Source organism: Triturus cristatus, chromosome 4_2 (assembly GCF_964204655.1).
Source record: "Triturus cristatus chromosome 4_2, aTriCri1.1, whole genome shotgun sequence".
In the NCBI taxonomy this organism is placed as follows: Eukaryota; Metazoa; Chordata; class Amphibia; order Caudata; family Salamandridae; genus Triturus; species Triturus cristatus.
The window spans coordinates 145948309-145959796 of record NC_140586.1 but is presented as its reverse complement, the minus strand read 5'-3'; the positions used below and the strand labels follow the sequence as shown (position 1 = coordinate 145959796).

The window sequence follows — 11488 nt, the reverse complement described above, 5'->3', positions numbered from 1 at the left end:
CCATATCTATAAGGTCATTCAAAGCTACGCAAAGTTGCTTTGAGTTGCATCATAAATATGATTTTGGGGTTTGCCCTACTGGATTGTCACAAAAAGTGATGCTACGGCAGCACAAGGGGCTCATAAATATGCCCCCAGTGTGCAGAAACGGACCCACTTGGAATCAGAAGGAGTGAAATCCCATGAGGTAATTCCACTCCACCTGACGCGTAATGAGGGCTTAAATAGGGAATAATTGTACTGAACAGTTTTTACTAACCAAACTTCTGCTCAGGAGAAGGCGGGTAAATGTCTTCAGGACTCTGAAGCGAAGAAGTAGTGGACGGTCAGAGGTAGGAAAGGGGGGTTGGGGAATGGGACAGTGTTGGAAGTCAGGGAGAGCATTACATGCTCCCCTGTGCTTTGGCACAAGGTAATGCATGGGCCAGAGATTGAATACCAAGCTGTCCAGCAACCCATTTACTAAGGTGATTTTATTAGCTGAAATTTCTCCTTGAGAAATCCAGCGGCTGAAATTTCGGTCATATTATAATTGTCTGGAGTGAAATTCGACATGGGAATTCTGCTCTGCACAAATTGTAACAAGTCTGATACTTTTACTCCAACGACATTCTTAACTTCCTACATCCATCAATTGTGCCTGCCTCGCATACCGATCTAGATGTAGCCCTATAACCATCCAGGTATGCTATCACATATGAATGAAGAAGCATGCAAGGGGTCATGCCCAAAAAGACCGGGAGCCGGAGAAAGGCTTGCACATATCCTTTTGCTTCAACAAACTTTACATTTGTGGTCACGGCCATTAGTGTAATGTAGTTTATGGACTAATGTTCTTGGAGTTGTTTATGTATTTTTTTTAATTCAGGCACTCGCATTACTTGAACCATACCACATTATCAGTTATTTTATTTAATATTTCATTTATGTTTCTTATATTGTGCTCTTGAGGCCATGCCTATGTCATGAAGGTGGGTCTTAATGAAGAGTCCAGAGGTGTTATAGGCATCTGTGTGTTGTAGGCAACGTGGACCGCAAGGGTCTTAGGGGACAAAGTTGCAAAGGGATGACACTTAACCATGCACGGATCACCCATGAAAACATTTGTATCTAGAAGAATGGCTGATTAGGTGCTCAAATTCTCCAACCAATTGATAGCACTAGATTAAGGTTAATCAGTTCTGGAGTAACATGTTCATTAATCGGGTGACCACATTGTTGGAACTGAGGTGGACCATTCACATATGGTGGGCATTTTCCACACGGCAGAAGAAGACTTCACATGCAGAAAACTCTTTTCAGCCCCTTTGGTGGCTTGCAGAAAATTCCCAAGATCTCGTGAGATGGAGTCGCCTTTGGTGAAGGTGTGCCAGAATTACACTGATCACTTTTCTCTGCTTCTTAGTAGGCAATCAATACAGTAATGCATTATGCTGTTTAAATGCTCTTTATTTGAGTAAAATTGAAATTTAGTCTCGGAGTACAAGAACTGGCAGCAGTGCCATGGTTTGCTTTTGCCAAGCAAGAAGTAAAGTTTCTGCCATTCCCATATCGGCTTTACCGAGACAAATTCCGTTTTTAATTCAAGAAACTTGAGTAAAAATACGGTTTGCATACGCTGAATAAAATGCAGACGTGTGGTCTCCAGAAAACCAATCTTTTGCGTTTGAAGTTGCTGGACCAATTTCAGGGCTCCAGAAAAAGATAGCTGAAGTGTACAGATTATCAAACGGCCTGAAACGAACATTGATGGAAGTACTGAGAATTTAAGGACACTTTTCTATCAATGGTCAGAAAGGTTGAAAGCATTAACAAATGACTTCTAGTCTAATAAGCATAACACACTATGGGGGGCAGTTGGTGGTTTGAGGAGGGATAATATGGCCGTGCGAACAGAAGGCCCTCCGTGGACATTGACGAAGAACAACTTACTTTTAAGAAAGTGCTATATTACTGTGAGTCCACACCTCATTCTGATAGAAGCTCTTGCTTACGCAGTGCAGAGATACAAAATTAGCAAAGAAATCTGCACATAAACATTTTTACCAAGCAGACACAATGCTAAATATGGCTTAAAGGAAAACGCAATGAACATGCCAACGCTGCATTTCCCCCATTAAAGCAATAATAACAGACAATATGTCATGTGTAGTCGTATTCCCAGCTCTGTATTAGAGAATATGGACTCCAGTTTTATAATTTAATTTCTGAAGATTGCTCTGGTGCTAGAAGATGCCATCTGCATACTAGAGCTACTTCCACCTCCTGAGGAAAATCCTCTTGCACTGGAAGCAGTCATACTGCCGCCTACTGCACCGTAACCTCCTCCCCCTGCACCATAAGTACCTCCTCCTGCACTGAAACTACCCCCTCCTGCATTATAACTACCACCTCCAATGTTGAGACCACCTCCAGTGCTGAAGCTGCCTCCGCCTCCACCACCCATCCCCATGTTTGCAAAACCAACTCCGCTTCTGGCTCCAAAGCCATATGCACCTCCATCGCCGAGTACACTGCTGCTGCCACCAAGGCCCAGACCGCTGCTGCTACCTAGGCCGCCAGCACTGCTGCCCAGCACACCGCTGCCACCCAAAACGCTCACACCTCCTGCTCCAGATCTGACCAGGGCTGAAAAGTAAAGAAATTCAAAATTGTTAGAGTTTGTTCAATTGGAGGCTAAGCGTTCCATAAATAAATTACAAAATGAACAGCAGCAAATTACTCACAGATGGTCATAGGCCCAGCTCCATGCAACCTGCAAAAAGACAAAGAAAGGAGCGCATAAAAATGAAGGTTATACACAATACATTCCTACTTAGTTCTATTTATAGTGGACAGTACAGTATCTTTTTTTCCTGTCCATCACCATGAGGAAAAAGCTGGCGATGAGAGACAGGAAGAAAACGATAAAGATACCCTCATCCTGGGAAATAATTTCCAGGTTGTGGGGGGTCATTAGTGTTTTGTTTTCCACTTCGGGAGCTTGTTCCTGAAAAACAAAAACTTTGGAAAAGTTAGATGTCTGATCATCAAAACTAATGGCGGCCATCCACCATACTTTTTACCTTGAAAGGTACCGCAGTGTCGGCAGTTCCCTTCAATGTACAGAGATGACCACTGGGTTAGCAGTCATCTCTAAATTTGCTAGATGGCAGTCTGTCAGTATAGTAGAGGTCCCCCACCACTAAGACGGAAGAAGTACAGTCTGCCAACCCTTAAATCAGATTCCAAGGTAAGAACAAAATATAGAATGAGCTTCGCCTGGTCGTTCAGCAAGTGGTCCCAGAGTTCTACCATATATAATTTCTTACATGCTTGTAGAGCATCACATGAGGACCAACCCTGTGTAGGATGCCTGTAGTACAAGAAGCTTCTGGGACCACTATACTATTACAGCATCACTGGTCTAGAAAAATTCACAGCTTGCCTGAAGCTCATTAAACTTGAATATGAGCAAATAATTTTGCAAGAGTGGAGCGAACATAGGGTGATTTGTGTAGTTAAGAGAAATCTCAATATTGTATAGGGCCCTTAATATCATTGCTAGACTCTGATCATTCTTTCAGTTAACTAGGATTAGACAATATTCTAGGTATTGCCAGCACCCCCAAATTTGGTTTGTTACTCTCTACTGAATACGGACAAATATACCGAAACAAGTCTTGATGTTCAAAGCAGTGGCTGTACCACCAAAAGTAACTAATAAAGACTTTCAGTTAAAGTGACTGTTATTATGCACTGCTTTTACCACAGTGCACCTTGGTGAATTGTGCGGTTGTATGCCAGGCAGTGTGCTCCTTTCCCTCTTTTTAATCTTCTTGGTATGGTTTGGAATTACTCTTTGGCTACCGCAGAGTTTGGTTTGGAGAAACAAAAAAGTAAAAAGTTTGGTGAACAGCTTTCAACACCGATGGCAGCCATCCACTAAAGTTTTAGTACATTGAAATAAAGTATATAGTGGATCCCTTCAATATATAGAGATGGCAGGTGATCTGATGGTCATCTCAAAAATTGGCAGACAGTAGTCCGTTAGGGTAGCAGAGGTAATGTCTTCTGCCACCCTGATGGACTGTACTCTGCCCACCAAATTCTAAATCAGGTCGTTAGTGGTTCTTTAAGAGTTAGGTAGATGTGACCATTACAGAAGGTGTGGTGGGTACCCCATACTGCAAGGTTTGTAGGCACATTTGTCATTTGGCAGAGCACTAGATTTCTGCCAGAGAAGTTTCAATCTGTCACAAGGCCATTAGTCAGTGTGCATAAGAACTGCCAGCCTATTTAGGGCAGTCATTCCAATGTATATTTGTCCTGTTTGGGACCACCAAGGAACACATGGGAGTCCAGAACAGTAAACAATTGACATGACCCCATGTTTGGAGAATCCCCCCAATGCGCCAGGGCCATTTACTTTCTGATTTTCAAAAACTATTAGTTTTTATCAAAAACACAAAAACCCTTGCTCAGCTTGCACATCAAATATTCATGTTCAGCCAGAAAAAGACATTAGCAAATATGAAGTATTTTTTTCACAAATAGGCACTCATGCAGTTTAATCAGAGCTCCTAATCTGGACAGAAACTTCCACCCGAATTGGGAGTTGTTTGTACTGCAGTCATTTTGCATGCAATATTCCTGCATGTTGAATTGTCTTGGTGTTTCTAAAAAACTGTTTTAGCATGGCAACACTGGTGTAATCTGTCCATTGCCCACTTCATAAGGGACAACTTCTGATACCAAGGTAATGATGAATCCTAAAATTAGCAGTACCTTTGGTATTTATAATTCTCCAGGACAGGATAGTTAACATGCTTGAATCATTCCCTGTCATCCAAGTTTGAGACCCAAAATATAACTAGAAATTAGTACAAAGTTAAACATAACCTAGAACATGGGTTCTCCCAAACATTTTCCCAGGGTCCAAAAAGCTCAGTTTGTGTGTGACCGAGGGCTGCATTGATGCCAGTAGGGTGGCAGTCGGGGCGTGGGAGGTGTAATGTGTGCGTAGGGGAAGTGATACATGTACATCTAGTGGTTGGATTGCACCTGGCATCAATCCCGGCTTTCCCACCTGATTAATTGTGTGATCCTAGGCAATTGTTTCATTTCGCCTCCTTTTTGTTTATCATCACATATAAGAGGACCTCGAAATACATGACTTCAGGGTACGTCCTACAAAACCTTCTTGTGCTTGCTTTAATAAGCTACAATGTTGTCAATGTATGATAGTAACCCAGAACAGCCAGAGGGTGCACATAACAACTCACTTGCCGCTTAGTTCACTAATGCCATTGCTGTCAGAATGGGAAGCTGCATGAATGTTTCTAAATTTATGTTTAAAAACTGTCCTTTAAAAAACAAATTACTGTCACTTACATTATCTGATGTACAAAGGCGAAATGCTCCTCCATGGTACTAAAATAGGCTTTTTTGAATTTTGAAGGTTCTTTATTATATTTTTACACTTTGTTACAAGATGTAAAAATGGAGGTGCTCCTAAAGTTAAGTGATGCAGGACACCTTCTAAGCTCCTTTTTTCACTTGACTGTAAATAAATGGTTGCCGTTTATTTAATATATTTATAAATATTAGTGTGTCTAGTTAACAACAGTGACTATGACATTGACAACAACAGTAGTGGCAATGGTAACTACTACTAGTTAGCTGAAGACTGCAGTTACATGTACTATGACTTCGTTGATGACAACGATGACACTGTCGCTGACAAAAACAACACCGTTTATGACAGAACCTAACGAGAAGAACATCATCAACAAGGGAAAAGAAAGGTTTGATAAATAGATTTTTCTTCAATCCCATTAATGTCAGAATATGCTCTCCCAGTAGGATATCACTACTACCCTCAAGTCATGCACTAGACGAGGATGACACTGATGATGATGGCCCCTAAAATAGCACATAGTCCAACAGAACTCCTTGTAAAATGCCAACAAGATGATGAAAGCGATGAATAGTATGTAGAGGAATATTAATCTTCTCAGAGTGAGGTTCATGGAGACCACTCTATGGATGTGATCTAACCCTATTCACAACAACTACAATATCAAGAGCAAATGTTAGACGTGCCAAAATCCTTAGCCACTGATTTAAGACTCATGCTTGCAGACTATGATAAAAGGGTTCCAGAGCCCTTGAAACCAACTTTAACTAGAAAAGCTACAACATATCCACGATCATCTTGTGTGCACGCATCTACTCTGAAAACACATTGTAACTTACCATCTGCATCTTCTCTCAAGCAAACACCACAACCAAAATCCTCAATCCTTCTAACAGATGACAATATGTCAATGGATTAATTTAATTTAATTTAAGGTTTTTGTAGAGCGCGTAGTAACCCTTGAGCATCCCAGCGCTTGAACCTGACTTCGGGGGGGAACAGCAGCAGGAGGGAAGAGGAATCAGGGAAAGAGAAGAGTTTTCAGTGCCTTCCTGAACTGAAGGAGATTTGGTTCGGTTCTTAGACTCCGAGGGAGGCTGTTCCAATGTTTGGCAGTGTGGACCGAGAAGCGGCGTCCTCCAGGCCGAGCTTTTTTTACTCTGGGAACCGTGATGAAATTCTCTCCGTTTGTTCGAAGAGCTCTTGTCGCTTTGTAGGGGATGATAAAATTATTGAGGATGGGTGGGCCTTTGTTATGGATAAGTTTGTGGGCCAGACAGAGGGCTTTGAAAGCAACCCTCTCTCTGACTGGGAGCCAGTGAAGGAGCTTCAGAGCTGGCTTTGCCGAAGATCTGGCTGGTGTGTGAGTGAGTAGTCGGGCAGCGGCGTTTTGGATTCTCTGCAGGGTATTAAAAGTAGCTTCCGGGGCACCCAGGTAGATTGCATTGCAGTAATCTAACCTTGCCAGGATGAGGCCCTGGATCAATAGTTTCCGGGAAGTGGCGGGAAGCAACGGGAAGACCTTCCTACATGCCCTGAGGAGACCAAAGCATATTCCTGCTGTCTTTTTGGCCTGAGTTCTGAAGCTCAGATCCTTTTCGAGCCATACGCCCAGGCTCTTGACCTCCTCCTTGGGGGCAGGGGGGTCACCTAAACAGTCGGGCCAGATGTTAGGCGGCAGGGAGGGCTCTTTATGTCCGAGCAGCAGGATATCGGTCTTGGACCCATTCAGTTTCAGCGCTGAGGTGTTCATCCAGCTGTGGATTTCGGTGAGACAGCTGTGGAGATCGGAAGGATCTTGGTGTGGGTGTGAAAGGGTTACCACCAGCTGGGTATCGTCGGCGTAATTGATGATCGTCACGCCGAACGGGGTGACCAATTCCTCCAACGGAGACATGTAAACGTTGAATAACGTAGGGCTAAGAGATGAGCCCTGCGGTACTCCACAGCGGAGGGGGATCGTGGGAGAGTGGCTGTCATTCTCCCAGACTTGGAAAGAGCGACCATCTAGAAAAGACATGAGCCACTTCAAGGCCGTGCCCCTTACTCCAGTATCTCTCAGCCGCTGGATTAAAATCTGGTGATTTACAGTGTCGAAGGCCGCACTGAGGTCCAGGAGGATCACTGCCACTGATCCTCCTGTGTCCAGAATGCTTCTGGCCTTCTCCACTGCCGCCAGGAGGGCGGTGTCAGTGCCCTGGCCGGGGCGGAAACCAGTCTGGGAGTTCCTGAGTATGTTGTTACTTTCAAGAAATAGTGATAGTTTTTTATTCACTAGCTTCTCCGTGATTTTACTGTTTCCGGGGAGGAGGGAGATTGGCCTGTAGTTGGCTAGGTCCTGGGGGTCCAGTGAGGGTTTTTTCAAAAGACCTTTGACCACCGCCGCTTTCCAGCTGGGAGGGACTACTCCCTGAGTGAGGGAGACATTGATGAGGGACGTGAGAGGAGGGATAATGGTGCTGGACACTTTTTTCAGGAAACGAAGTGGAGCAGGGTCGCTGGGGGAGCCACTTTTAATTGTGGCCAGCGTCGCGGCGACCTCTTCCGTGGATACTGGGCCGAAGGTGTCGAGAAGGGGTGAGGGGGCATCGGTGGAATCACTGTGGCAGTCGGGAGAGTTAGAAGGGTCCCTGTCCGTATGGCCGGCGGGGGTAGGGATGCGAGAATTTTTTGAATTTTCTCGTCGAAAAAAGTGGCCAGTTGAATACATTTACTTTCCGCGGCTTTGGGGTCCAGGGGTTTTGCAGGGGGAACTGGAGCCTGAAGAAGTTCTTTAAGAATAGCGAAAGTTTCTTGGGCAGAGCAGGGCGAGTTTTTAATTCTATCTTCGTAGAATGCGCTCTTGGTTTTTTGGAGCCCCCGTTTGTAAGTTTTTATGGAAGCACGGAACGTACCTTTCTTGTCTGCTGTCTTGTCTTTCCTCCATATGCGTTCATTTCTCTTGCATTCCTTCCGTAGGAAGGGGAAGGACCAGAAGATGAAGACGTGGCTGCTGAATGGGATGACTATTTAATCCTATCCCCAATTCCACTAGTTCCACAACCTATAGATTCTCCTCCATAAGATATATGGAGAGTTTCCATCGTTTTGGAGAGAACAGCAAAAAGATTTGAAATACCAATGCCTACAAAATAATTAGACTGTTTCATATACGACTTCAAAGAGCCCTATTGTAAAAGAATCGAAGAAGTTCCTATTGTTCATTTCATTTCGGAGAAAGATATTAAAAAATGGAACATCAAACAATCGTCTCAGCGGTCCTGCCACAATTTACCCAAAAAATATAAAGCACTGGAGAAAATGTCAGCTTGTTTAATTAGACACCCAAAACCACATTCCATGGTAATTCAGGCCGCCCATTCTCGAAGAACCCTTTAGCACCAACCTCTACACTATCTGTAAGATTTAATATAGGGAAATGTTTTTCGTCTGTGTCAGTAATCACAGTTAGAGCGTCCAATTAGTTAGCAATACTTGCTCGCTAAGACAGGTAGATGTGGTCTGATATGAAATCATATATTGACCATCTTCCACACAGTTTACAATTGGAAATAAAAAAGATCCTTCAGGAAGGAGACAATTTCAGGCATCATCAGCAAGTATAGATTGTGCTTTGGACAGTGCACCCAACTGCTTCAGAAAAGTGTCAGGAACAGCTGTTCCTAGGAGGCAATTGTGGTTGAAGGTTACTTCTTTCCGGCTTGAAGTGCAAAGCAAAATTCTGGATTTGCCATTTGGGAGTGAAGTACTTGTCAAGAAAACATGTAGGTGATGCCTTGCAAGCAACTCAGACCAAGGTTCTTGGGTAGTCTGCAACAGAGGAGGATCCCCTTTCATGGAGCAAGTAGAAGGCAATGTTCTTACAAATCAGGATGTCAATCATATCAAACCTTGTTAGACCTGGCTTTTCCAGCAGGTTAATCCCCAGACTTTTTGCTTTTTGGCCTCCTGTTTTGGTTGGTTTTATGACTCTAGGCACTTTACTGATCAGTGCTAAACAGCATATTCTCTCCCTGTAAATTGTGTTTATGGATTGGTGATTCCATGATTGGCATATCGGATTTACTGGTAAGTCCCCAGTGCAGTACCTGCCAGCACCACATCGAGTACCGCCTCACCCTGCACTGTAAGCCTTGGTCTCACGGATGCCGTCTGGACGATTGTCACCGAGCGGCTGTCTGCATCGCGCCGTGAGGGCACAGCACCCTGTACCGCTTCCATTTTGCAACGCAACCGCAACGGTAGCCCCAACCCACTTGCACCAACATGTTGGCCGCAACGAGAAAGGTACTGTTCACGAGTCTCTCGACACTTTAGCTGGCCCGTACCAACGCGGTCGGCTGGTACAGGCAGACTCTGTTGTTTTCAGCATTGCGGTAACCCCGGACGGAGCTACAGACTCGAAAGAACTGTGTTTTGCTGATATTTCTACAATTTTAAGGTTTTTTTGCAAACTGCATATTTTCCAGAACTGTATTGTGGATGTTTATCATTTTTGGTCTTGTTTGGTTTAGATAAAGAATTGCTTATTTTTTTCAAAACTGGTGCGGTGTTTATTTGTAGTGTTTTCACTATGTTACTGTATGTGTGCACAACTGCTTTGCACACTGCCTCTGAGATAAGCCTGTCTGTTCGTGCCAAGCTAACAAGGGGGTGAGCAGGGGTTATTTTAGAAGTGTACCCCCTTACCCTGAATAGGAAGAAGGGTCCCTACTTGGACAAAGGTGTAAACCATTGCCAACTAGAGATCCCCATTTATAACAACCCTCTCTAACAGCAACATCGGCTTCAATACCCACATCAACAATATAGACAGCCTTCTTCCGCAGCTTATACAAAACAAGCCCAGAGGAGAAAACAAGGCCCTCAGGGCAAAGACTGAGACAGTGACAGGGTAAAGGCACTGGCTACATTATGGTTTCCCTCAACACAAACTAGGGGTTGAATATCAAGACTATATCAAGACTATATGATTAGTCTCACCCAGTCTGACTCCCCAAGGATCCATCACAGTTCTTGGACGAGTGGCCATGGCTCCATAACAATTGCAAAAAGCAGGGGTGAAAGCGGGCATCCCTGTCGGGTGTCCCTTCCGAGGATTAGTTGTCCCGATACTGCCCTGCCTACTCGCACTCTATCCGTGGGGGCTGCATAAATTAGCTGAACCCAATGAAGATATTGCTCAACCACCCCAATTCTCCAAAGGACCTGCCACATATACGGCCACTCTACTGAGTTGAATGCTTGTTCTATATCCAACAGTGCTATGGCACTATCAATTTCCAGTAGGCTAGGGGCATGCCATACATGTGTCAACCGTCTCAGTTTATTCGTCATATATCTTCTGCGGATGAACCCCACCTGGTCTGAATGGATTGGTTGTGTCATCTTCAGTAGAAGTCATTCTGCCATGATACCACTTAGTATTTTCTTATCAACATTTAGCAGCGATATAGGTCTGTAAGAGCTGGGCAGGCTGGGGTCCTTGTCCTTTTTTAATATCATGGTGGCGAGTGCTTCCCTCATGCAGGATGGTAGAGCACTATTACCCAATGCCTCGTTATAGACTGCTAGGATGCTATCTACCAGGAGAGGAGCGAATTGTCAGTAAAACTCTGCTGGGAGCCCGTCGGAACACAGGCTTTTAGCCGACTTGAGACGACCTATAGCTCTATTTATTTCATCTTTGGTAATCAGGGAGTTCAGAGTCTCCTGGTCCTCGGGCATCAGGCAGGGGAATTCCATCGCATCTAAATAGGTAAGCATCAATCCCTAATCTAGTCCAGAGCGTATTGTGTGCACCGCTCGTAGATGACTCGCCAGGGCTTCGGCTATCACCCGTTGCATGTATACCAATGTCCCATTTTTTGATCGGATCTGCATTATCTGTGCTACAGGTGTTTCCTGCCTCACCAAACATGCCAACAACGCCCTGTTCTATCCCCTTCCCTATATAGCCTCTGCCGATAGGCCACATGAACATTCTTTTCTAATCTGTGGAGATCAGTCATGAGGGCTTCCTTGGCCTCACTCCACTCCTTCAATTTTTGGGGGGCCTTGGAAATCTCGCTCTCCAGTTTACCCAAGTTA

The 11488-nt window shown here is 44.3% G+C and overlaps 1 protein-coding gene across 1 annotated transcript in view; it reads right to left on the bottom strand.

Moving 5' to 3' along the window:
- Positions 1–1428: 1428 nt before the first annotated feature.
- Positions 1429–11488, bottom strand: part of LOC146833196 (keratin, type II cytoskeletal cochleal-like) — a 215390-nt gene continuing 205330 nt past the window's right edge. Inside the window, exons 8-9 of the mRNA XM_085600854.1 lie at positions 2727–2755; positions 1429–2628 (exon numbers count right to left, since the gene is read on the bottom strand). Coding sequence (XP_085456980.1) covers positions 2201–2628; positions 2727–2755 — 457 coding nt within the window. The 3' untranslated portion in view covers positions 1429–2200. The remainder of the gene's footprint in view (positions 2629–2726; positions 2756–11488) is intronic.